The 27,972-nt window shown below is 38.5% G+C and overlaps 1 protein-coding gene across 1 annotated transcript; it reads right to left on the bottom strand.

Moving 5' to 3' along the window:
- Positions 1-8: 8 nt before the first annotated feature.
- si:dkey-92j12.5 (multiple PDZ domain protein) lies at positions 9-26,874 on the bottom strand. The gene is made up of 19 exons (XM_053480203.1): positions 26,780-26,874; positions 22,682-22,880; positions 20,167-20,376; positions 19,816-20,064; positions 18,575-18,752; positions 18,251-18,349; positions 17,891-17,974; positions 17,577-17,757; positions 14,539-14,702; positions 14,327-14,418; positions 10,526-10,571; positions 10,295-10,366; positions 9,826-10,209; positions 9,460-9,543; positions 8,401-8,615; positions 5,877-6,024; positions 5,667-5,738; positions 1,439-1,500; positions 9-1,362 (listed from the first exon to the last, which is right to left on the bottom strand). The coding sequence occupies exons 1-18, from the start codon at positions 26,862-26,864 to the stop codon at positions 1,480-1,482; spliced, it is 2,583 nt and encodes an 860-aa protein (XP_053336178.1). The 5' UTR covers positions 26,865-26,874; the 3' UTR covers positions 9-1,362; positions 1,439-1,479.
- Between the last annotated feature and the right edge of the window lie 1,098 nt (positions 26,875-27,972).

Raw genomic sequence — 27,972 nt, 5'->3', positions numbered from 1 at the left:
CTGAAATATTGAGTGAAGTACATAGAAGAGTCAAAACCATATAAATGTATCATACTTTACTGCATTAAAAAGGTAGATTTTTTAACACAATACAATGTGCTTTAAAAATTTAAATTCAATTCTGTAATCACGAATGCTTCAGAGTGTCAGTCCAACTGAAGTATGTAGGTTTGAGTGAAATATAAAACGTATCTATAAAAATAAATGCATTTCAATCCTAGTTTCCTCAGAGCAAGAATAATGGTTCAGTAATTAAATCTTTAGCTAAACATCCATGTCCATGAGGTGTTTAAATATCTATTAATTTTTTTTTAAATCTTGAAGTATTTACTTCTGTAGTTTTCCTTACAGATATTTTCACATTCCTTTCCGCTTTAGTTGAAGTGAAGCAAAGATATAGAATTTAATGACAGATTTAATCATTTCAGAATACTAAACTTAATCATCTGCATTTGTTGTCTTCTCCCACTGAGCAATGCGAGTCTGCAAGAGGGTTTGTCTGATTGTTACAGCTGCTCTATGAGGATTTATCATTTCCAGTCACCAATTAATAACTCTGGAGTTGTGCTGTATATACTGGGTAAAAAAAAAAGATGATGATTGAACTATACTAGATTTTCTAGTCATTTTTAAGTTTTAATTACACTTTGCATGAATGCTGTGATATTCTCCTGAGACCTGGACTCTATTGTTGTATAAGCTATAGATTTAATCAATGTCTTTAACTAGGAATATTTATAGTCAAGGAAGCTGGGAGAAAATGTCATGTCCTCATATAAGTGTATTCGGGTCTCAAGAGGATATAATATAGATTTTACTTCTTGCTTATGAAGTATAGAAGTCAGAGTTAGGTCCCAGGATTCCTGGTTTTGCTTTAGTTATTCATATTAAAGCGTTTTATTTAGTAACCACTGTGAATTATTTAGTGCCTACGGTTAAACTCAGGAAACTGTGTATAGTTACAGGGATGGTGAATGTAAAGCCTGCGCCTACTGATATTTCCTGGGATTTTAGGGGTTTTAAGTAAAAGAACACAAAATATATACTTCAAGAAACGTATAGGTGGATTTCTGGTGGACGTTTGGATTTTTAAAGTGTTTTTTTTATTGTCCACTTCACAGCTAAAAGTGCGTTCTATCAAGATTTAAAATCCATGTTTTATTTTTAGGACTGTAGTAAACAATACTGTATTTGCCATCGTGATTGTACAAAGTGTGTGTGAGACCATATGGATAATGTCACCCCTGGTGCGTCTCAGAGTCTCCAGTTTCTCCTGAATGTGTTTCTCTTGAAGGTCTGCTTATCCCTCACCAAGACCTGCCAGACATAGGCTTCACATTTCTTTTACATTCTCTTCCAAAGCTGTAAATATCAGTGATAATTATTGACTAATCAGTCACATTGATTGTATGGACAGTAATGTGTGAGATGTACTTACGTTAACAAGAAGCAGGAGATCGGGGAACTGAAGCGTTTACATCACCAACCTGGAAGATTATTCTGAGAAACAAAGTGAGGAGGTAAAATTTCGGTGGGGATTATGGAGGTAAAACTGAAAAACTTCCATCATTATTTTTAATCTAATCGATTATTGAATTGATTTTGAATATAGACAAATGAAAAAACATATCCTAGGTTTAGTATTACTACAGTGATAAAAAAACAAAACAAAACTAACAAACACCACAAATTCAAATTTGTACTTTGTTGCAAAGCCATTTTTGGCAAATACAGCTGTAATATGTCTAGAGTAAAAAGTACTTTGCTTTTTGCAAGATTGTGGTTCAAATCGCCCAGTTCCTTTTAGCAAATCATCCTTTAATTCCCCAAGGCTGTGAAGGTTCCAATGGTGCACTCGCAATTTTAAAATCCTGCATAAATTTTCAATGAGGTTCAGGTCAGGAGACTGGCTTGGCTATGCAAGGCCTTCTCGAGTTATTCTCGATTCATGTTTAAGGTCATTGTTGTGTCAATATTCTCTCCAGTTACTGATGAGATTCAGTTCTCCCAATATACAGTACCCTGGGACACAATCACGTTCTCTTTAATGATGTAATGCCCCAGTACTGTTTTTTTAAGTAAAAAGTCTTAATCCACTTCTAATGTTTTATGTCCTGTCTAATTTCTTTATTTTAAATTCAATTAACTGATGTAGATTAAATTAGGGAAATGTTTTTTACTGCGACAGGCTGCAAAGTACCTAAAGATAACCTCAGCAGCGACCTCATTTCCCCTCTTGTTTGTTCCAATCACTCATCATCAGCATCAGCCGTATACTTATCACCATCATCTCTACCTTTTTCTCACTGGGTTATGCCTTGAGTTAGATGTTTTTATGCTTGAATGATTCATAGGTCACTGTGTGGCTTAACAAACAAAATTAGTCGGGTACAGGGACTGGACTGAAAATGAGAAGTGATAAAGTTCTTCAGGAACCCTGGATAACTTTTCCTCAACACTACATTAAAAAAAAAAATACAAAGGTCTGGCTTTTGGAAGCAAAATATGAAGAAATTAGGGGTGGTTTAAGACTTTTGCACAGTCCTATTAAAAAAAAAAAAAAAAAGGTTTTAAAATGACTAATTTTAATAAAATGCATGCATAGTATACCAGGGTTGTTATCCTACTAACCTCAGTCAAACTGTAAAGCTACAATATAAAGTGAATTTAAGTAACCAAAGAAAGATTTAAGTATCTGACTCCAACCATTTCATTAATTCATGCTCCAAGTAATAACCTTCTGGCTTTCAAGCTGTTATGATGCACTAAATAAACAACGGATGATAAATTTTAATATGCTTAGCCTTATTTGGGGAAAAAATTCAGCCTTTCCTGCTGCTCTCCCAACTGCTCTGTTCTGAAAAGGACAGTTTTTAAATCAGTCCCACTGTTTGCTTTAATATCTATATTTGGCAAATACACAGCCGACAGACCAGATCTCAGACGAAAAGCTCAGTGCTGGACTTTCCCTCAGCCACTGTTTACAATCGGATGCTCTTTCTCATATCATAAGCACCTTCTCACTCTGGGTATTCAGTCCCATTCTATAAATGTCTATATGTCGTGTACCTACAGCTTTTCCCTGCTGTTTGAGTAAGAGAAGTTTGTCTTTCCTTACAGGGTCAAACCAAAGTGCAGGAACAAATCCATATATGCACAGTTTCGAGCACTTCCTGCTAATTTAAGTCTTAAAAAGCTGATAACAGGTCATATATATATATTTACTGTAGACACAAGGAATACATTTCTAGTTTTAAGGTTTTGTATGAAGTGCTTAATATTTAATTACTTTGGGTAATAAATATGACCATGCAAGTGAAACTCTTTGTGTCAAACAGGTTTATTAATCACATCAAGCATGTATTTCCTATTGCATCAGAGTGATCAAAACTATATTCCATTTTCCATCCTTTAGAATTTTGCAGTTTACAACCAGAGTAGAGGTGTGCAAAGAACAGACATACTGTACTTGAGTAAAAGTGGAGATTTCTTCGGGCAAATATTTCTTAAGTAAAAGTACAAGGCCTACATTTACTTGTGTAACTGAGTAGAAGTACTCGCTTTCAAATTTACTTACAGTAAGTATCAAAATACAGGGCTGTATTAGCTCACAGTAGCATAGAAAAACAATCTCTGCTCTGTCGATCTCTTTCTTTCTCCCCCTGCTTCTGAACTTCTGAATATGCAGTTTTTGTCACTGTGTGGCTGAAATTCCCACTTTAAATACTACACATCACTCTCCTTAGGTAATGCAGCAGAAATGTAGTTAAGTAAAAGTACAGATTTTTGCTGCGCTTTTGACTAGAGTAAAAGTAAAAATTATATTATACTGTAAATCATGAAAAAACGTTAGATATCATAAAATCATAAAGAAATAGACGTCTTAGCAAATGAAATATTCTCAAATCTAGCTCAAACTATGTTATGTTAGTATACACTACTCACAATAAGTAAGGAGACTTGGTGTGAGAGACTTAGTGGATGTCATACATACGGTGTTTGTTTTACTTCAGACATTTTTGCGATAGGGAGGCAATTGTATTGGGGGTCATAGACACACCTCATTTTGTGTTTTCCATGTAATGGTCTCATTGTGTACAGGTGTGCCTTATATTGGGGCCAATCCCAAAAGACAACCTTTTTCAGTGTGGCACAATTTCAACATTCCTGTGGGTATAAAAAGCTGGTATTGTCAGTAAGTCATTCCAAGTTCATCCTTCAAACAGCCATGAACACATGACGTCACTTAATCGTCGAGCAGCGCCACCTGGTCATGGCGCGCCTTCGGGGCCGGTGCAGGCAGTCAGATTTTGCTCGTGAACTTGGTGTGTCTCAAAGTGTCATCAGCAGACTTGCATCAAGACACAGAACTACTGGCAGAGTTCATGACAGACCCAGGAGTGGAGCCCAACGAGTGACAGACCGCAACGATGACCAGTACCTAAGGACCTATGCCCTCAGACATCCTTATGTAACTGCCACACAGCTGCAGGCCCGTTCACGAGATGCGACGGGTACTAGGGTGCAAACCGACTGTCAGACGACCATTGCAGGTGACTCCACTGACACCAAGACACCGCCGTGAACGTTTGCAGTGAGCACAAGACTATGTGACCTGGACAATGCAGCAGTGGTCTACTCATAAGTGTCGGGTCATCTTTCACAGAAATTATTGTCGTCAGCGTTGCTGGAGAAGGCAAGGTGAGCGATACGCTGAGGTCAACATGGTCCCCAGGGTTTGCTTTGGTGGAGGAGGTGCAACAGTCTGGGCAGACATTACCAGTCAGCGCAAAACAGATTTGGTTATTGTAAATGGCTCAGTCACTGCACGTTCTTATCTCAGAGACATCATAGAACCCATCATCATCCCCCAATTCCACCTGCACACCACCAACTGGATTCATGGATGATGATGCTCCACCATATTGTGGCAGAATTGTCACAGCTCGACTTCAGGAAGTTGGAGTGTCTCATATGGTATAGTCATCAATGTCCCCTGACCTAAACCCCATAGAGCACGTCTGGGACCAGTTGAAGCTGAGACTGGATGATCGTACCCCACCCCCACGTGACCTGGCAGAACTGTGTGTAGCACTTGTGGAAGAGTGGAACGCATTGCCTCAGAACAACATCATGAGGCTAGTGAGGAGCATGAGACGTCGCTGTCAAGCTGTCATTGCGGAAAATGGTGGAAACACCCGCTACTGACTATTTTTATTTATGGCTAACCCTGTTATTGTCTAAATTTTTGGGGTAATAAATATTAAACTAATGAAAATGGTGTTTCTTCTTATACATTATTAGTAATATCAAAGGGAAGTTTTACTTATTTCATTCAAATACAGAGCAAATAGGAAAAGCACTCATGTAAATAACAATATCTCTAACTTATTGTGATTGTAATTTCTTTACAATGTGTAAATTCTAATTTCTGGCTCCACATACAGTACAGCCAAGAGAGTCAGGCGTCCACATACTTTTGGCAATATTGTGTATATTACATAACCGAAACAATACCTATTTTCCCTCACTGTATACACATTCCGGGAAAAAAAAGACATTAACTACAGGGTTTAAACCAGACACTTGACACGTATTGTAAAATTATTAATGTCCATTATGAAGAGAAGCATTTTGAAATTACATTATCACATTCCAGTAGTTACCTGGCACTCGTATGGATAATGTGGAGTAGCTCTAAAACGTGCTATCTCCAGCAACACTGATCCACTGCAGTTCTGAAACACACACACACATTAAAGGTATAGTCTGTTCATTTGGAATATTAACTTTATAAAGTGAAAAGGAGTGAAAATTAATTGTTTGTGTGCTGGTTGTAGTGTAGGAAAGTGATTGTGAGTCAGTAAGAGTAACACCTGTAGTAGTGTGCGGGCGTAGTCTTGAGTCACAGCTCTGATGTCCTCTCCATTCACTGACAGAATCTGATCACCAAGTGAGAGTCTGGCGTCTGACTCAGCCACCCCTCCCTGCTTTATCTCAGACACAAAGATCCCAGTGTCGTTCCTGTAACACACGCCACACACGAGGTTCATAACCACAGAATATTTTGACTTAATTTATAAATTGCATTACTACTTCTAATGCTATCACTCTTTGCTAAAGTAATGTTACTAATCACTGGTTATACATGTACTGTAAATATATCTATGTATACCAGACACGGTGAAAACAACCCAGATTGTTAGTGCACACATTTTTTGTTCACATGCATTGTGAGACCTTCAAGAAAAGGGCACAAAGTGACCCAGTACCACATTGTGTTTGATGTAAATGTCAGTGTTATCATTTTTTTATTCGACCTGGGACTTTCTGGGGGCGTAGACCTCTAAGTAATGCCCAGGACAAAGGGGATTTTAAAGTAAGTGATGGTGGCCAGTGGGCTAGTGTATATTTAGACCCTGAAGCTCCTTGTTTCTTTCCCTAGCAGGTTCCGTCCATTAAAAGTTGCAAGATCAATAACAAAGTGCATGAAAAGGTTTAAAAACCCCATCAACCACAAGCGGTGGCACGGTGGCATGGGTAGCAGTGTTGCCTTGCACCTCCAGGGTCTAATTCCTGCCTCGGGGTCTGTGTTCATGGAGTTTGCATGTTTTCCCCAAGCTTGGTGGTTTTCCTCTGGGGACTCTGGTTTCTTTCCACCTTTCAAAGACATGCAGCTTAGGCAAACTGGCATCTCCATAATGCCTGTAGCGTGTAAATGAGCGAGAGAGAGTGTGTGTACATTTATGTGCCTTGCAAGGATTGGCACCTCATTCAGGGTGTACCCCTCTTCATGCCTAAGGTCTCCAGGGATAGGTTCCAGGCCCCCCTGCAACCCTGTATACAGGATAAAGCGGTCTAGATGATGAGTAAATTATCAACCACTTGAAGGAGGCAGAGGTTTTACAGGATTGCAGTACAAGCATGAGATCTCACACCGGCTTCTGTATGGTTAACATAGTGGACAAGTGCATCTTGCACCCGTCAAAAAGGCTGTGACAAGTTTATGAGCCTCCTGCAAGATACCATCCTTGATGCCGTGACACTGGGCGATACATGATTTGGGTTGGACAAGGACCTTCCCCTGTCTTGATGTCTCTGTATGAAGGCTAGTGCATACCATTTGTAGAAGAGTTTCACTGACCCTGCTTTTCAGTCTGAGGGGGCCAGACTTGTGAGCAAATGCGCAAATCACTCATCCATTTGGTACAAAATATTGGGGTGAAGAATATGCCAAGGGGTTATGTCCAGTAGTGAAAGCAGAAGTAACAACAACGGGCACTCTGGGACCAAGTAGACCCTGTATCTGAATTTTGTCCAATGGGGGCAGTAATAACAGTAAAGAAGAAAATGGTACTGTAGTCAATGAGGCCAGGCATTGTTCAGTGTCTACTAATCTAGTTCAATTACACTTGACAAATGTAAGTCTCAAAGAGACCCAGCTGTACAATGCCAAACCTTTCCCAATCTGGGACATCACATATGGACACTATTCTCCAAACACGCCTCTAGTCTTAATAGTGGCTGATCATGCCTCCCTGGTGACATGTATGACCATCACAGCATTGTCCGACAAGATCAGCATGTGATAGTGCCACAGAGCCGAAACCTGAATAGAGTGACCCCCAGTTGCAGCTGTTTTACATGATCTACTCTTATATAGGGGACTGCTTGCACCTGCGGTCAATAATCCCAGCTTCCTCATCTGTTATAGCAATCTGGTGGAATTCATTTTGTGAACAGCATGGCCAGCATTCTCAAGGAATCTAGCTTCACACAGGTGATTTGTGTGGGCTGCTTTGTTACTGAGCACCGTAATGTGTACCATAATCAGAGGCAGCAGGACTGCCTGCATGCATGTCGAGAACACATATGTGATGTTCACTCATGTGAACCAGTCTTATGGCTCCATTACATGAATAACACCTAATACTGTGGTTCTCAACTCTGGTTCATGAGGACCACCCGCCCTGCACGTTTCAGTGCTTAAATCCGGTATGAGCTGTGAAAACACTAAGGCAGGGCAGGTGGTCATCCAGGACTGGCTGAGAACCAGTAATCTTAATATAGAGGAGCAGGAGGGCTTTAAAGAACTAGTTTAGCCATCAATTCATTTCAATGTACCATCAGCTACCATCTCAAACCTACAATCAGATGTCTAGATTACAGTCAGTTTTCCATCATTGTTCTGAACTGGAATGCAATTTAGGTTGTCACCGCGGGTTATTCACGTTTTTCCCCAAGAGGGAGCATCTCCAAGTGGGAGCAGTCCAAAAGTTGGTACAGGTATGTGTTCAATGACAAAGCATTCCTAACCCTTGTAAACTTGGGAATTAACAAGTGCATTATTGAGGACACAACAATATTGCTAACCATCTAATAAATATTTGTTGTGAGTACCTTTTACCCACAATGCTCAGGCCCAGGTCCTGGCCTGGTTGCACCTGCAGATCCACAGGGAAAAGTTCCCACATGTCCTCATGAGTGTGAGCTTGGTTGTTAAAGGTGTGTGTGGTCATGTGTCTGTACACACAAAGGCGTACATGTTGGGGAGTCAAACGCAAAACACTCAGAGCCTCCTCATGACTGGCCATTCTCAGGTCTATACCGTTCACCTGTACATAAGGGATTAAATAGGGTAGAAGTCAATATCAGCAAAACATGTCAAAAGTAAATAGCACAATAAACAGTTTATTGGACTGATACTATGCAGAACGATTTTAAACATGGAGGTGTAATCTTAAAGAAATGATAAGATACACATGATGCAACAATTAGGAAATTTGTAGGTTAAAACAGATGTCATTCCTTTATAACAGCAATGCATTCGCTGCTACAGTACATATCCATCATAAAATTGTTTTTATTGCTAGGGAAGAATTCTGTAATAAAAATGAATGTTAGTTGTGAGATTAGTCCTTCTCTACATATCCTCCACCTAAGGCGACACACTTCTCCAAACAATGGAAGAAGAAACTTTGAAGAAGCTTTCTTTTGGCTCTTGAGAAAAAGTTCCACCTCAGTAACCCCAAATTGTTTCTTCAAGTGATGAAAGAGGAAGAAGTCACTTAGGGAGTAGGAGGATGAGGCAGAATTTCACACACCAAGTTGCCCCGCTAGTTTCACCATTTTGTGAGCTGGCGTGTGGCCATCAATAAAGTGAACTTAAATTTTTTCAATTGGGCGCGCCATTTTAGTTTTGACCTGCTAGCCACATTGTGTAAAACTATACTGCGGATTTTCAGAATCAGAAGAAATGTTCATGAACGTACTCATTTCCGGAGACATAATTTGGATAATTATTTTCCATTTTTTCATACAATAATATGAATTTATGACTGCCTCTTATATAGTGGCAGCTTAGTAGTCAGTTTTTTCTCGGTTGTTGTGAATACGCATGTAACAGCATGCTTGCTGTCTTGAAATCACCATAATCATTCAGGGATGAATTATAAATACCTCAAGGATGTGATCTCCTGCCATTAATCTCCCATCTCTATGAGCAGCGCCTCCTTCATTCACCTCATGAATCAGAATCACTCCCTATAAGAGAGAGAGAGAAAGATAGATAGACAATGAGTCAGGACAAACAGAATAGAGGTCAAGAGAGAAGTTTTAGAATCCCAATAAATTATATAAGTAATAGATCATCCTAAAATGCTTTAGAAGAATCAGCCATGTTCATACCCTTTTACTCTAGTGCAGAAGATAACTTTACACTCTTATATCAATTCATTTATCAATTACTAATCACTTTTCCATTAATTTCAACTCCTTTTTGGGATAAAACCAGTCATATGTAAAGGACACCTGCACATTTCTCACCAGTAATGTGTTGCAGCCACCCACGATGGTAAGACCCAGACCGGAGCGTCCTTTACAGATATCTATGATGTTTAAGCAGCCGGGGATGATAGGACATGTCAGAGGGTCTGATCTCACACTGCATGCGGAACAGTAGGAAGATGTCTGTACTCCAGAGGCAGAGGGATTGATGATGGAACTGTAGTAGGATTGTTTATGGTGAATGATGTGTGCATGACTGGCTGCAGTGGTGTGTGATGTAGGTGGAACATGACTGGTTGGAGTGATGTGAGAGAAGGAAGGAGTAGGGTCATGTAGAGGCTCGTGGTTTGACGAGGCGTTGATGGAGACTGGAGGATTTTTATAAGGACAAGGCTTCTGTTTATCTAATCTCATCTTTTCTTCCTAAAAAGAAAGAATACATGTTTGGGTGTTGATGTTTAATTTGTCTGTGTGTGTGTGTGTGAGGTAGTGTTTTGTTAGTATTAACCTGCGTCACCGTTGCATCATGCTTGTGCTCTTCATTCGTAGCCAATGGTGATGTGTTGGTGGTGTCTTCTGCCTAATCACGAGAGATAACATCTTAATCAATCGTACATGCTGAGACGCTTAAATCAGTGTGTGTCTAAGTAATAATGTTCACTTCCTCAAATAAAATTTTGATTGCTTTGAAAGTCAAAAGTAAGAGAAAATTTTTTTATGATTGTGAATGGAATGTTACCTCCATTATTGATCCTGTTGCAGAGTGTTTTGGTGCTGCTTTATTCCTGAGGAGTCAATCATAAACATATAAACTGTACAGTCTACTGAAAAATTACTCACACAGCTGTTGGCAAAAGTGATTATATGGTCAAATGCATTGGTCACGTTTGGACTTTTTTCCCCTCTTAACAGTTTTGTTTTCTTGCAAGAAATCAGTAGCAGATTTATTGGCACCCGTTTACAGTGCCAAAAATGGATTTACTGTTTTTTTTTTTTTTCCTATTTCTTTGTCAGACAGATTCTTAGGTGATTTTTGATTCAACAGGTCTGGCAGTAATCAGGCCTGGGTGTGGCAGGTGAAATTTTAATTATACGTTCCAAAAAAAAGGTGATTTAATAAAAGGGGGGTGTGGCAATTACAGTATGCGGCAAAATATACAGTACTAAAATGAAAAGAGGTACAATATTACCTGAGTTTATTTCTTCTGAAAGAAGCTAACCTACACACTATTAGCATGTTGATTTATGACGGTATGCGTTTTCACCACCCCACTGTAGACAGCGTTCATATCATTCACGCGGATTCTCGACCCAGATTCCCTAAACAAAGATTGCTGCAAAAAGAGACGATTTGCTCATGTAATGCAGGCAGTTATTGGCAGATCGTCACAGATGAACCACTTTCCTCTAACCTTCCCCACAAGTAGGCATCAGTCGGCATAAGATCGAGGGAATGGGATGGGTATGGGAAGGAATTGTTTTGCCACCTTTATTAGACTCGGTTTCCATTCACGACCACTTCGGTATGAGCGGAAATAAAACTCAAGAGAGACTCATTTCCAACAACAGCAACAGCACAACACAACTTTCTTTTCACTACTGGGAACATGTACGGCTGGAACCCAGTTGGCTTATGCATATGCTTGAGTTTCAGTACTGTATATTTTGGCGCATATTGTACTTTTTCACATAGGGCTAGGTGTGTTTGGACAGCTTTTTTCCCTTTATTTACTCTGGGTATCTTCGTGCAATATTAAAGTTTGTTTGATGATCTAAATTATTTAAGTCTGACAAATATGCAAAAAAAAAATTTTTAACAGAAATGGGGCAAATACATTTCCATGGCACTGTAAATAATAAATCATATTGTTATGGTGGTGGCATTTAAAGCTGTACTTTAATGTTTCTTGATGCAAATTTTTCAGTTCTTATTGTTCACAAAGTATTGATTGAATTAAACAATCAGCATTTGATTTATTCTTCTATTACAGCAACTGACAGTAGTTCTGGCTAATGAGCTCCTTTCTGCGGTTATTTGCTCGTTCTTGCTCGTTCTTGCATTTCTATAGTAGGACAATTCCATGCTAAGGTCAGCGTTACAATGGGGGGAAGAAATTGCCATCCCTAATTCATAGAGTTCTTACCAAACCATAGTAATACACTTAAATACTTTTAGTCTTGTTTTTTTTTTTGTTTTATGTTAAAATTCAGTATTTAAGCATGTTCTTCATATAGTTTGAAAATGTCACTTCCATAATGCCAGTTTCTCCTAAATCATTTATTTAAAAAATGGCAAACATTTTTAAATCTACAAGTTTTGTGTTCATTTACAAATGAAATCTGGTATATTTTCAGGATAAAAAAAGCCCTTGAGCCATCCTCATTATATATTTTGCTTCCAAAGAGCCAGACTTTCTTGTATTTTTCATGTACTCTTGGGGAATAGTTCCCTGAAGGACATTTTCAGTTCAGTCCCAGTACCTGAGCAGTTTCAGGGGAATGTTTTTTGTTTGTTTAACCACGTAGAATCATTCATGCATAAAAAAACATCTAAGGCATAAAAAGCATCTAACATCCACCAGTGAGAAACAGGTGCAGGTAATGACAGATGATCAGGTTGGTGATGCTGAATGCTGAGTGGTTGGATCAAACGAGAGGGGAAATGAGGGCACTGCTGAGGTTGTTACTGTTCGTACAGTGCATATAAAAAAGCCAAGTTTTTGCGATGTAAAACCTAGACCAAGATATATTATTTCAGTACTTTGGACACCTTTAATTTGACCTATAACTTAAATAACTCAATTAAAAAACAAACTAAAATCTTTTTTAAGTTTGTTTTTTACAGGTGAAAAAAGGTGGAGGGAAATACGAACAGTTCCAAATACCACTCGATGTTGGCACAAAACCTTCAGGCTTCTCAAAGAGGAACTTTATCTTTCAGCATGAAAACCACCCAAAGCATACATCCAAATCAATAAAAGAGTGGCTTCAACAGCAGAAGATTAAAGTTTTGGTATGGCCCAGCCAGAGCCTAGACCTGAATCTGATTGAAAATCTGTGGGGTGATCTGAAGAGTGCTGTGCACAGGAGATGCCCTCGCAATCTGACAGATTTTAAAAAGAAGAGTATTGCCAGCTCACGATGCTGATACTGTAGACTCCCACCCAAAAAGACTGAGTGCTGTAATAAAATCAGAAGGTGCTTCAATAAAGTACAGTATTAGTTTAGGGGTGTGCATATTTATGCAACCACATTATTCCAGATTTTTATGTTTGCTCCCACATTAAATGCAAAAAAAAAAAAAAAAATTTAAATGATTTATCTTGCTCTCAAAAACTTTGCATTTTATCAGGGGTGTGTAGACTTTTTAGATCGGCTGTAAACAACCAGTTTCTTCTTTGTATCTTTAGGCACTTTGCAGCCTGTCACAGTAAAACATTTATTTTCATTTCTTTAATTTAATTTACTTTATTAAATAAAACTTCATATAAAGAAATGAGGGATGGCTTAATACTATAGCACAGCGCTGTAAATGATTACATGAATTTTAAGGATTTGTTTTAGCTGAAGAGATTACATTAAAAGATATGCAAATTAAATCACTGATATTAAGCTTATCCATGCTTGGTGTCATTTTCTTTAGCGATATGAAGCATTTGCATTTAACAGACACCCTTATACAGAACAACTTACATTTGTATTTTATTATACATCTGAGGGTTAAGGACCTTGCTCAAGGGTCCAACAGGGACAACTTGACAGTCATTGGATTTGAACCAGCAACCTTCTGAACCAGGGTTCAATGCCTTAGCTGATCTATCCCAGACTCTATCCCAGCATGCATTTTAGTGAGAGCTTTTTTCCCCTATTCCAAAAAATGCAACAGCGATATACTGTGTCAAAAAGCAGCTGTACAGAATCCAGATATAAATTTAGCTTTAAATACTTAATAAGTGACCCTGAACCTTTCTGGGTAACACAGAATAGTGGGATTAAGAGTCATTTTTATTTTATTAGTGTTTACACAAGCACTGTCGCCTTGCACCTTCAAAGTCGAGGGTTTAGTTTCCACCTCAGGTTTTCGCCCGTAGTGTGTAAATGTGTGTGTGTGTGCCCAGTGATGGATTGGCACCCAGTCCAGGGTGTACCCTGCCTCATGCCCTAAGTCTCCTGGGATAGGATCCAGAAAAAAATGAGACCAAAAATGTTGCATATGGTCACGGTGGTAAAAGAAGAATAAAACATGTTGGGATTTGCTGTTATAGGAAAAAAAACAACAACTTCAGGGTGCTAACATTATTTAAGACAATTAGATCTCTGTTTCCTTACGGGGTGCCAATAATTATAGAGTTGACTCTTCAGAAAGAGTACATTTGGACCGACTAGTAAGTTATCTAAGATTCAGAATCAATTGTGTATACTGCTTTTTTACAAAAGAGGAAGGAGACATAATGATTTACACACTGTACAGTGTGTGTGTGTGTGTGTGTGTGTGTGTGTGTGTGTGTGTGTGTGTGAGAGAGAGAATGTTGTGTTCCACCTGATCAGTACAATCTTAACTTTAGATGAAACACTGTTGATAACCGCAGCTGCATTCTGCTCACTCTGACCATAGAAAACGTGCTCATTTATCTGCAACACACACACACACACACACACACACACACACACACACAGCTAGGGTGAGCATGAAACCTGCATAACTAACAGTGTAAAAGCTGCAGGTCTACAGGTTAAACGTTGTGCACTCACTTCCAGCAGCTCATCTCCCACCCTGATTCGCCCATCAGCAGCGGCAACTCCATCAGCTTGTATTTCTGAGACACACACTCCCAGACCAGATGTGTTATTGCTGCAGTCCAGCTCTACCAGTTTCAGCTCACCGGGCAAACTCCTGTATTTCTGTTGCATCTGACCTGCGTGGACACATCGCAATGTGTAAAACTTTATTTTGGCATAGGTGGAATATGTATAGATAAATATTGTTTTACGGAACACTTTGAATTTGCAGTCATTTCAATATATCCAAAAAAAAAAAAAAAAAAACATTTTTCTTACATTTTTTTTTCTCTGTTAAAAAAGTAAGTACCCCCCTGGCACCACTAACCACTATTGACCCCTTTGGCAGGAACAACTTCATGTGGGCGTTTCATTTCTGTCCTTTCTACTGGGAGAATTTTTTTTGCCCACTCCTCCGTGTAGAATTCTTTCAACTGTGTAATGGTTGGGGGTGTTCGTGCACGTACAGCCTGTTTCAATCCCCCTGCGGCATTTTAATGGGATTCAAGCCGTTCCTTGGTGGATTTACTTGTAAGTTTGGGATCATTATCTCGCTGCAAGCTCCAGTTCTTCGTCTCTAAAGTTTTTGACAGATATCCTCACAATGTAGCAAAGCAGCCCCAAGTCATAACATTTCCCTTGCCATGCTTTAAAGTTACTAGGAGGCTCTTCTTATTCCATGTCTTTGGTACCTCAACCAAACAACTGTCTTTGACTTGTCTATCCAAAGCACTTTGTTCAAGAAGATCCGGTCCTTGCCAAGATGCACTTTAGCAAAGTTTAGTCTTGCCCTGATGTTCTTTGTACACAGCAAATGCTTCCTCCTGCCACATCTCCCATGTTGGCAAGTTTCTGCAGTGTCTTTCCAATAGGAGAGGCATGAACGTCACCAGGATGCAAAAGCTACCTAGTGATACTCTAATAAAATAGGAGGGTTCTTGTAGACTACTTTTTATCTTATGAGATGCCATCAGGTTAAATTTGCTATGACAGCCTGACCTGGACAAGTGGTTTTAAATCTTCTCTACTTAGTGGTGAAAGTGGACATTGGGATTAATTATTTCTCATATTTTGAAAATCTTCTTAAACACCTTCTCAGACTCATAGAGAAGTAAGCGTGATGATACAACACACTCCAATAACTAGAAGCACACACTGTACCAGGGCCCGTATTCACTAAGTTCTTAAGCATAAAAGTTGCTCCTAGTGACGAAATTCTAAGAAAATTCTTAGAATTATGAGTTTCATAGAACTTCCCCTTAAATTTAGGACTAAATTTTAGTAAAAATAAAAATGTTTCACTAAACATCCTAGCCCTAAAAAAACAGCTCCTGAGGTAAAAATTGTTAAGAGTAGAGAGAAGGACTTTTAAGAGGCTTAAGTTGAGTTTCTATAGCTGAGGTCAAAATGGCGGAAAGAAGAAATATTCTCCAAACACTGAACGTAAAGCTAAAAGCAAACACTGCTCTTCTGTCCAATTTGGTTTCCTTATTCTTTTACTTCCTTCCATCTCTCTTGGATTGTAAGCCACATACTGTACCAACCAAAAGTGCAACTTAAACAGACTGTCCTGCAATCATGTAAAATAGTAAAAGGTAAGCCATTTTGCTTCCATCAATCTGGGCTTATATTCATAAAGCTTCGCAGAATTCTCTCAAAGAGCTCCTATTTTAGCTTGAAAGCCCTAGCTGGGAGTCCTAGACTAGGAAAGTTCTCAGAGCTTTAAACCAATCACAGTCCTTGAATTGCTGCGTCATCCCCAGCAACGTGGTCAACCACACCTCCTCATTAAGATAAAGGTTTTTGTACTTTCCTTCCTCAGAGTTGCTCTGAGAATTTTCCTAACTCACTTTTAGTCTAGGACTCCCAGCTAGGACTTTTTAGGCTAAGATAGGAACTCTCTGAGAGAATTCTTAGTAACTTTGGGAATACGGGCCCTGATATTCAAAGTTCAATTAAAGCAAGGTAAGGAAACAGTAAAGTAGTGACACAGTATACAGTATGTAGGGCTGTGGTTTTCTCATAAGATTTTTTTAATATTATTTTTTTACTTCTAAAGGATCACAAAAATGTTAAGTTTAAATGTCTCTTGTTAAGTATCACATTTACCAATCTGGGTATCTGTCTGAAATATTAGGGGCGTTTAAGTCAAACCAAGACTAATAAAACAATGAAATCTCTGGTTAAGGAAGGTGTAAAACTGATTTTTAGAAAACTTCAAGCACAGTACTGTGATGAGACTCTTAGTTGCAGTAAAACATATGAATTGTGTAAACATTTAAAAGAAGGCTGTACGTCTGTGAATGACGAGCCAGGCTGAGGTGACTTGGAGCCAACTGCAGTCGCTCACTTGAACATTCAGTGAGTGGAACTCCCTCAGGGAAGAACAGCCTGATTTGAACAATGTAGGCATCCTGTTTTTGCAGGACAATGCGCGACCTCATATGGCACTTAGTTATTAACCTAGTTAACCCAGTATAAGTATGTATGCAATGTTGTAAACATTTAAGCACTGTTTGTAAGTCGCTCTGGATAAGAGCGTCTGCCAAACGCCTATATGTAAATGTAAATGTAAATATGGCACCACTTGCACGTTATAGGAACTCGGCTGGGAGTTATCGCCACATCCCCCTAAACTTGCTACAAGACATGTTTGGAGACCAGAGTTTTAGACGTGAAGTAGTCAGTCCGAAGAAAACTTTCTAGCTTGATGGTATCCAAGCACTAGTGAAACACTGGGATAAGTGGATTAGTGTAGCAGGGGATCATAAAAAGGCATACTAGGAGTTTTTACTCTCATAACAGTGTTCTTTTATTCTACACAATCAAAAGTCCCGGTTTGACGTGAACGCCCATCATACTGTTGAATGAAATTATCTAAACATTTCATACATACTTCTTCACATTAACACATTGGTGTATAAATGTCAATATGTGACTATTGTAATTCACAGAAATAAAGCACTTTAAAGCACATACACACACACATACACACACATACACACACATACCCCAGTATGACATTTGTCCCTTTTGGCAATGCTGTGTACTCCCTGATGCCCCACTCAGTCTTTCTAAATCCTTTTTGGATGTAACTCTGTCTGTTAACAAGCTGACAGGCCCTGAGGGGAGCCTCGAGAGAGGTGGAGCTGGGTGTGGTGTCGAATTTTTCGACAAACTGTTTCCTGTAAGCTAGCGTAGACACAGCAGACACACTTGGTTTTATTATTTTTTTAAATTGCAGGATCTTTCTCTCTCTATATAAAAAAAAAAAGATGCACAAATGATGCAAACTTTCACTTTTCCTCAGTGATATATACTGTACATTGATGGGTGGATGAACCTTATATGGAATGGAGCTGAAAGGGCTGGATGGGGAGAGGAGTTGATTATTGGCATCCTCACACGTCTACAGGACGAAAATCAAGAAAAAAAATCACACATTGTTATTATTATAAGTACTCACATAAACAAACACATACCAAGTGATTTCATTAGGATGATTGTTCAGCACGAGGTCTGAAACCTTTTTTTAAAGAAAATGTACTCTGTCTGTGTGTTCATGAAATGCTCATTTTATAAAATACACTTTGCATTTAAATTAGAAGCAAATGAGGTTGAGATGAGAAATGATTGTACTGTATAATAAACTTTAAAACATTATAACAATGTGTGTGTGTGTTACCTGTGGGCTCTGCACTAACAGTTCCACTTTGTCCCCTCCCTGACGAATTGCCTCCACTGCTTCCTCATGAGTGAAATCACTCACATCCACGTCTCCAACCTAACGCACAAGTATCAAACCTCACACTTATTACTGACAAACTGATACCTCCAGTCCATGCCTTTAGTCCAGATGGTCAAGATCAATTCAAAGTATTTACTGTGCATCAGTAACTAGAACTGATGATGATACAGTAGGACCAGAGAAGTACCTGAATATTTCCAGTGTTTTATAAGACCATCAGAGGGTGCCAGTGTACAGTACCTCATACACTTCTGTACACACCTGTAATATTCGATCTCCAGGTGTTAGTGTGTTGTCTCTGGACGCTGGACTGTGCTCGGAGATGTGTTTTATAAAGATGCCCCGCCTCATTTCTCCATTGCTGATGCGATGGCCCATGCCCCGTCCCCCAATCACACTGATGCCAAAACTTTCTCCATTGTTTCTGATTAGTGTCACCCTGAGAACACACCAAACATCTTTAATAACATTTCTGGAATGACAAGTATTAAGGGAAATACACTGCCTAGCCAAAGACAAGCTTTTGCAACACCACAATGTTTATTTCCATCCAAAGTATGGAAAGCATTCCTTCTTTGCCAGGACCTTGAATTAGAAACGTTGAATTGCTCACATGCCTTTGTATCACAGACTTTCCATATGGTTAAAATGTGGTTTTAATGTGTGTGAAGGTAATTCCTTTATGCTCCCAGAACCACTCTTTCACAATTTGTGTCCTGCAATATGTCCTGTGCCATCAGGAGAGAAAGACTACATACATGTAGATGTAAAAATCTGGTCATTCTTCGCATTCAGATCGTCAGCTGACTTTATTTTTTTTGCCACATAATGTTGCTGATTCTAGACCTGACCAAATTAAGCAATGCCATATTATAACCCTGGCTCCAGAGGCTTGTACTGTGACCACCAGGCCTTGCTTCATGTGCTTCCCTTCTTACTCTGTCATAGGGTCAATCTGGATTCATTAGACCACATGACCTTTTTCCAAGATTAACCTTAATGGTCTCTAGCAGACTAAAACTTGTCTCACACTAACAAGTGGTTTTATTATGGACACACAACTGTTCAGTCCCAATTCTGAGAGTTCTAACCATGGAAATGTTCTTACTTTCACTATTAAACATTTCAACTGGACATTTTTTATGATGCAACTTTACCAAGCGTTTACGTGATCACTGATCAGGCTTATTTATTTGTCATTTATTTGTAAGTTTTAATAATGTGTCGGACAGTTCTTAACCCAATTTCAGTAATTCCATCTCATTAGTTGTTTTCTTTGCTTGATCCGATCTGACCCTTCTGAACCCAAATAATACCAGGACCACAGGAGACAATTTCTGACGGGATTGTTTAAAAAACGAGAAGCTACATAAATTAGAGTTAAAAGATCTGTTGCAAGCTGAAACACACAGTATTACTCACCGCATTGATCATCGACTTATTTAATTCCAAGTGTTTACTTGGCCAGTCAGTGTATAATGAGTAATATGTACTTATTGTACCTCCTGGGACGACTCCACGATCCCTGATCACTTCTTTGCCTCTTGTCCTCTGTCTCTTCTTTTCTCCATCCTTTTGCTTGCAGTGAAAACACTCTATCTCTTGCTTCTCCTTCCTGTTCGCCTTTCCTCTCTGCATCAGGTCCACATATAGGCCATACTGTATTCAATGCTTGTTCCTTCTCTCCTTCTTTACAAGAATTTTCAGTAACTCTTTTTCCTTCTATTTTAGTTTGTTCATGAATACATCCCCTATAAATAGAGTTATTATAAATATTTCAAAATGGATACATATGTCAAATATTAGACAGACATATTCAGCTTGCTGTAAAAAGTCCCGTTTTAGAAGCTTACCACTTTGTATCAAGAGGTTTATGTCCCCGAAAGAATTGAGCAGTGGTGGCTCGGCCCATTTTTAATTCCTGTTTTGACTGGGCGACGGTGGTTTGGTCTGGTTTTGGCTCCTGTTCTGTTTGGAGGACTTTCGCTGGGTTTGCTTTGACATCTTGTTTGGATTGGATGGCATGGTGCATGTCGAAGCATGCAGCGGGTACATATGTCACACTGCCAGTAAAAGAAGATAAAATAATTCATGTAAGCATAAAAGCAAGGAAACTGGCTGTAAAATGTACGATATGACAGACGGGGGTTGCTGCCAGCTACCAATCTTATCTCTTTGAGCTGCTTTCCATGCTTTATAAAATACTCACAGGAAAGCACAGTCTGCTCTTTTCTGCTTATACAAGCTTACAGATTCATTCATACATTCATTCATATTCTGTACTGCTTATCCTGTATAGGGTCCTATTCCGGGCACCAGGAGGGGACACCCTGGACAAGGTGTCCTTCCATCGCAGGGTACACATGCACACTACAGGCAATTTGGGAATGACAATTAGAGTAATCTAAATGTCTTTGCACTGTGAAAAAATAAAAATACGCAGAGGAAACCCATCAAGCACAGGGGAAAACATTGACCTTGGAGGTGCGAGGCCACAGTGCTAACCATTATGCCGCTGTGCCGCCTTGAGCTTACAAGTAATCAGACCTAATTTTGCTCGTTTGGACCCCTGGCTGAAGATGGCGGTTGCATTATTGGAACCTCACAACTTCCAGACAACAGGGTGAACACTTTGCTTTTGCACCACTCAGAAGCTGTGTTTCACACATTTTAGTGTTTTCCAACACCTGATCCAAATTTATGAAATGTGTGTTAGAGCAATAAAAAACTGAGAGCAAAGGATCATGATCAGGATTGGTACCCTGTCCATTAGATGAGATGCACTAGAGCATAGGTGTACAGCATTAAAGTGGGAGATCAGATAGGGGTTTACACTTGGCCATATTTAATGACAAACTTTGACACTGAACTGTCACCGAATAAAATGCAGTGACATAACTTATATAGTGTTTTGTGGAAAGGCAGCAGATGAAGGTGAAGTAGAATATAATGTGGGTTCTGCAACAAGTGAAACCACATTATACTGGGCATAATGTTTAGGTTCTCCTTGTGCCACCTGGGCAAATTTCACTCCTCAGGTTACGTCTCTACAAGACCCCTGGGGTTTGCTGTGCTGTTTGGCATTTGGGACATTAACAAGGGATCCTTTGGGGCTGTGAGTTGCAGGATCTGGGGAATTTGAAGTCCAGGACAACAACCTTGAACTCTTCTCCTGCTACGCCCCATGTAAAGCAGGCTGTGATGCGATGGGGGTTGTGATACCTTTCCATCATAGCCAGAATTGACTTTTTTGTGCTGCACTGGCTTTTCTGTGGGATCAGACCAGAACCTCATGCATAAATGAACCTTGGGTGACCATGACCCTGTCCCCGAAATACTGGTATATAATTGATAATCAATGTCATTCAATTCGTCTGGCAGTGGTGTTACTGTACTCACTCACTGTCTAAACCGCTTGATTCTGTATTCAGGGTCACGGGGGGCCTAGAGCCTATTCCAGGAGACTTAGGGCACAAGGCAGGGTACACCCTGGTGCCAATCCACCGCACGGCACACACACACATACACACTCACACACTACAGACAATTTGAGAACGTCAATAAACCTAATTTGCGGGTCTTTGGACTGTTGGAGGAAACCGGAGTACCCTGAGGAAACCCACCAAGCACGAACCCGGGACTCGGACCCTGGAGGTGCAAGGTGACAGTGCTAACCCGCAGTGGTGTTAGTGTTGTTCTAAACAACAACGACATTTACAGAACTTGTGTTAGGATTTTTAACAACCGTTTCTACCAGGCAACAAGAAGATTTTTTCAGCCATTGTGGATGTACAGTAAGAGCTAAAGACATATTTCTCTGTCTTTTTGGCTATTTATTTGTTTATCATTACCTCTGTAATGACTATGAATAAACACAGCATGCATGAATTTCCAGCAGCTTTCGCACATGGCAGTATGAGCACATTTCTGGGGTGCGAATTGTTGTCATTAAGCTGTAATAGCCAATTTAACCCAAATTGTAGATCATGTTTGTTTGGACTTCATTCTCTTTTTTATGTCTAATGTGCTCCCAGTCAAGAAAGTTTTTAGATGAATTAATACAAACCCCTCAAAACAGAAATGTCCCACTGTTTAAAATGTCAATAATTTTGTGATTACTAAGAGTATTTAAACATTCTCTGGGAATGCTCTCAAGGAAAACATAACAGTGCGTGCAAAACTAAAAATCATAATGCAAAAGGGAACACCGACGTGTTTTATTCTACAAATTATAGGTTTATTCACGGAAATGAAATTAAGGAAGAACTCAAAATATTAATCTTTCTTTCAACCAGGTGTCCTACAAATCTGAAGTAATTGCTACAAGGACTTTTTCTTAGATCGTGGTCTGTGTGCATGTGTGCATACCTGAGCTCAGGTCCCATAAGTGAATGTCTGCGTAGCATTGCTCGAGCCTGTGCGTTGGTGAGGTTAATGGTAGGTTCTCCATTGAGGGCTAAGATGACGTCTCCCACTTTCAGCTTGCCATCTTTACTTATAGCGCGTCCGCTAAGTACAGAACGGATGGATATTCCTGAGCCATCTTTTAGCGCACTCACTGTCATACCTACACACACAAACACACACACACACACACACACACACACACACACACAAACACAAAAAGAACCTTATATAAATATAACGTGGAATACTTTCAAGTAGAATTATCATACTTGAGACCATTAATTAAAGATCATTATGGCACAATTTTCTTTGAACGGATATGGTGTAATGTTGATGTAAATGTCCTTCTCTGCACGTGCTTATATATTGTAGCCCGTATATATATATATATATATATATATATTTTTTTAATTTGAATTTTCTTTTAAATAAGAAATTTCATGTTTAAAAATATAATATACACCACAAGAACTAGTAATATCCAGCTGTAATTATTCTCTAAGTTCTATTAAGTTGTACAAGGCAAAATGCATTCTATAAGGGATATTCCAGTCAAACCGGGACTGGTGATGAGATTGACATTTACAGAAAACTTTGAACACAGGATAGTGATGAGATTCTTAGTTGTGTGCAAACATTTCAATAAAGAAAGCTAAATGTTCATCAGTGATGGCCCGGCCGAAATGGCTTGAAGCCCACTGCATTCGTTCCTGTGAATTCTGAGAGTGGAACGCCTGATTCCTGAAAATGTGGAAGAAATGCATCTATCTGTAGGAACTGTACACACACATCCATAAACACCATTTGCACACAACAGGAACTCGGCTGCAGTCCTGACCTCGCTTAAAGCCATTTCCACATGTTTGGGCCAATAAAGGAGTTCCTGGGAGGCCAGGGTTTCAGCCATGAAGCCGGCAGTCCGATAATGGCTTCGACGTACAGAGAAAATTTGTACCTTGATGGTATCCAAGCACTTGTGAAACACTGTGTAGCATGATATTATATAGAGAAATAAGGGGAATTTTTACTCTCATTACTATCAAAGCTCCTCATAGGTTTGTAGAGCATTTTATTTTGCTTGTGTGCTTAAATGAAATAAAATGCTATGTACTGATTCCTGTTACATGTCTTTACCTCACATGCACGCTCTTACAACAATCCAACCCATTTTATGACATAAAATAGGATTATAGTTGCTAGTTGAAGGGGTAGAAGTATACAATATCATTATTTATTTATGCAAAATGGTAATAGGAATGTACATGGTTTACTTCAACCAAGTAAATTCAAGATAGCGAGATACTGAAACAATGTATGAACACATCTGAGCATCTGGTCTTACTCTTGACATGGACCTCATGTGTCCATATCATTATCTCTTGTCATACTCTGTCCTAATTATTGTTTTAGTCTAGGCTTGGTGTCGCCTAGGGTGGTCTTGAATTCAACATTCCTTTTAACAATATAAAAAGGGACCAACATTTTTTTGTTATTTTGAGGCATTCAGATGGGGAACATGTTTTTTTTTTCCTTTTTCCATTTTGTATTGGCCAGGGTTTAAACAAAGCAATTAGATTTTTCCCCTAATGTGACCTCATATAAGGTCATATGACTCCAGCTCTGCTGTTTTCTGGAGGGGAGTGGCTAAGGAGTAGCTGAGACAGTAAACAATGCATTCGGAGGAGACGTTTAATAAAGGGAGTTTAAGGTAGGACAAAATGCATTATTTGAGGGACTTTTCAGCTGGAGCATTATAACACACATGCACACACACTTTGGAGTAACTATTAATAAAACAGAGTCAATAAATACAACTTACTTGTTAGCATAAACTGACATTGGGTTTAATGTTGGAGTTTGTATATAATACTATGCATCTGTACAGATCATCATATATTATTGTAAAAAAGATACAGTCTTACTCATTAATGTAGTAAAATCTCTCCCCCCCCCCCTCTCTCTCACACACACATGCACCTATAACCAGTAGCTGTAATTTCTTTCTACATGTTCTCTTTTATCCAAGACATGCTTATAAGATCTGGTATTGGCAGTTAAGGTTATGGGTTACTGATTAGGGTTCGAGTCCCAGCACTGCCAGGTTGTGACCCTTGAGCAAGGCCCTTAACCCTATCTGCTCCAGCGGCGCTGTATCCTGGCTGATCCTGTGCTCTAAACCCAGCTTTCATAACTGGCATATGTGAAGAAATCATTTAACTGTGCTGTAAGGTACATGTGACAAGTAATTGAGTCTTAATGTAGTTCATGTTTTTATTTTTTTGGATTACTTGCTCACACTAGAGATGCTCCATGTCTAGAAATTCTACAGCACCAAAGTCTATTAAAGGTAGATTCTGTTTATTTTTATAAGATGATTAATGAGTGTTTTAAGTGTATAAAACTTCACATAAAAAAATAATTTGTCATACTTTTAGGCCACTTGAGAGCGGGATGTCAGCCAGCAGGCAAAGCTGTATGAACTTTTAGCTACGTGCATTTCTCACCAAAATACCACAAGAAATTCACTTTATTAGCTGAAAAGTCACTACTGATTTTAGGTCATCCTTATGAAATGTCTTTCTATTTATTTAATACATACACTTTTTAAATGTAGTATTTTCCTTTTTTTATATATATTTTTTTACATTTACAACTGAGGTGTTTTGTTTTGTAATCATGGAAAACTTTAATTATAAGTATTTAATTTATTGTGAAAAAATATATAAACGGATAATTTTCATACATATAGGAAAGTAAAACAATAATTAAATTCTGTTATCACATCACAGTTGGAAACATAAAGAAAAAGAAGACCCACTGAATTGATTAAAATCTTAAAATTGATGGAAAACAAACAAACAAACAAGATGAAAAAAGCAATATATAAGAAATAATAATGTTTGCTCCAGTATAATATAATTTAAAAATAAGACTCATTTAAAAAAATAATCTAATTTAAAAATAAGTCTATAGATTTTTGTGATGATACTGTAAATTAAAATAATGTGTGCCAAGATTTATGAATTAAACAATTCTTAGCTGTCTTCTTTAATTTCAATCCCCATTAATATTTACTTGCATACAAGTAATTTAATGGAATACTGAAAAAACAAACAAAAACAAAGCAAAAATAAACAAACAGACTCTTTACAGGTCTAACATTTGGAAAGTCTAGTTTAATTCTTTCTTATTTTTAAAGATTATTATGCAACATCTATCGTCTTGTATTTCTAATTAGATACTGATTTGTAGATAGCATTAAGCTGTTTGGTATTATATGTAATTTCCAAAGGCCTTTAGGCAATACAGTGAATTCTTTTTAAAAATAAAGTGGCTTAACCCTGTAACCCTAATGAATAAGCACTTGTTTCAGTAAACACATTCTTAAAGATTGTGAAATTGGTTACACTGAAAAGCCATAACATTAACGCCACATGACATTAGGGTATTAACATTGATTATTGATTATATGCCAGTAAAGTGGTGACATGCCTGCGGATACCAGGCCAGACCATCCAGTCCGATCTGACAGAAAAGCCAATGCAGCACAAGTTGCTTAAATAAATGAAAAATGTATTCTTTGATCAAAAAGCACCAGCATACCCAGTGCACATGGGTCAATGTGCAAAAGAGCCCATGTATCTGACCTGGCATTCCAAGCTCCCCAGACCACAATCTCATCGAGCACCCATGTGAAGCACCAGACAAACAAGTCCAAGTCTCCATCCCGCAACCCACAGCACCCAAAGGATCTCCACTGAGATCCTGGTGAAAGACACCACAGGACTCCTCTAAAGGCCCTGCAGAACTATACTCTAAGAAGAGCCAGCACCTCCTCGGTGAAGAGAAACCCAAAACCTAGGTGGTTACAATGTTTTTTTAATGTTATGGCTGATCGGTGTAGATTTTCTTTAAATAGAGTAATCTAAATAATTCTTCTTTTATGCAGCAAACAATGTCTATTTAAAAGCCTGAAATGCAGTTCAGTATTTACAGTATTTGTGAGCAGATCTTTTATATACTGTAGTTCACCCCACACAATGACCAGTTCAAACATACCCAGGCTGGTGTCGCCCCTGAACACAGTGATGGTCTTCTCAAGGCCTGTAGATTGATGAGCTCTGACTTTACAAATTGCCTCCATGCTGCTGCTCTGCAGTTCTTCTGCAAAATAAATCACAGCACAAGTCTTTTCAGCCAAGGAAAAAGTGATGCTGCACAAAACCAAGAAGTATGAATAAATCAAGGGGCTGATAAATTATTATTATTTTTATTAAAACAATAAAATGAGGCATGCTTCATTTCTATTTAATTTCTGATGTTTCATTGTTTCAACAACAACAAAAAAATTCATAATGTTCTGAGAAAGGTACTTTCATCTGTGAAAGACGGTAGGTTAATTTTGATTAGATAGCATTATTGTGCTTCTAGAAATTCAACAGTACCAAAGTCTATCAATGGCACCTTCATGTACATGACTATGAATATGTTTATTATGCATTATACATTTCTTTCATTGAATATAAGAAAGAAAAGCTGCTATTATCACTTAGCTATGCAAGTCTCGCAAATAAAAAACATAAGAAAATTATAATACTGTAGGTACATTTTCTGTAGAATATATTTTAATTAACTTTTACAAAAGACAAATACATAATTTTTTAATATAGTCTCCTCGCTTTTCAGTACACTTTGCCCATCTGTCAACATACTTTAGTATTCCCCTTATTTTTAAAAATGTTTTATGCTGAGCTGCAAACCACAAATGCACCGCTGTCTTCACTTCATCATCAGAAGTGAATCTTCGCCCTTGTTGGGCCTTATGTTAAAAGTTTTGTTGCCAAGAAGCTACACACACCGCACAGCCACTGTACTCCAAAAATATTTGATGAAAATAAATATTTTGTAGTTATGCTACATTTTTTTCAGAACATGGTTCATTATTTGAGTTGAATTTGAAATGAACGAATACGCCAGCATCGGAAAAAAAAAAGTATGTAAGTGTGTAACTTTGTACATTTGAGGGTGAGTCACAAATGATTCACAATCTGGCTGTAGAATTTATTTTAATTAACTTTCAGAAAAGAAAAATATAATGTTTCAACATAATATCCTTGCTTTTCAATACACTTGTCCATCTGAGAACAATTCCATATTCACTCATAAAAAAATGTGAATAAGCTGAAGACATTAGCAGCGAATTTTCGTCCTCGTGGGGCTGCTTTCAGGGGACCAAACAGGTGAAAGTATGA

This window comes from Clarias gariepinus, chromosome 20 (genome assembly GCF_024256425.1).
Source record: "Clarias gariepinus isolate MV-2021 ecotype Netherlands chromosome 20, CGAR_prim_01v2, whole genome shotgun sequence".
NCBI lineage: Eukaryota > Metazoa > Chordata > Actinopteri > Siluriformes > Clariidae > Clarias > Clarias gariepinus.
The sequence above is the reverse complement of the archived record's forward strand: the minus strand, read 5'-3'. Positions and strand labels throughout refer to the sequence as shown.

What these genes read in the sequence shown, in the direction of transcription:
- si:dkey-92j12.5 (XM_053480203.1), bottom strand. Translation starts at nt 26,864, where the DNA reads ATGGAGGCAATTTGTAAAGTCAGAGCTCATCAATCTACAGGCCTTGAG. An exon ending in CAGGGGCGACACCAGCCTGG is followed by an intron (nt 22,881 to 26,779) that starts GTATGTTTGAAC and finishes TTGTGTGTGTAG; the next exon opens with GTATGACAGTGAGTGCGCTA. An exon ending in GGGACAAATGTCATACTGGG is followed by an intron (nt 14,703 to 17,576) that starts GTATGTGTGTGT and finishes GTGTCCACGCAG; the next exon opens with GTCAGATGCAACAGAAATAC.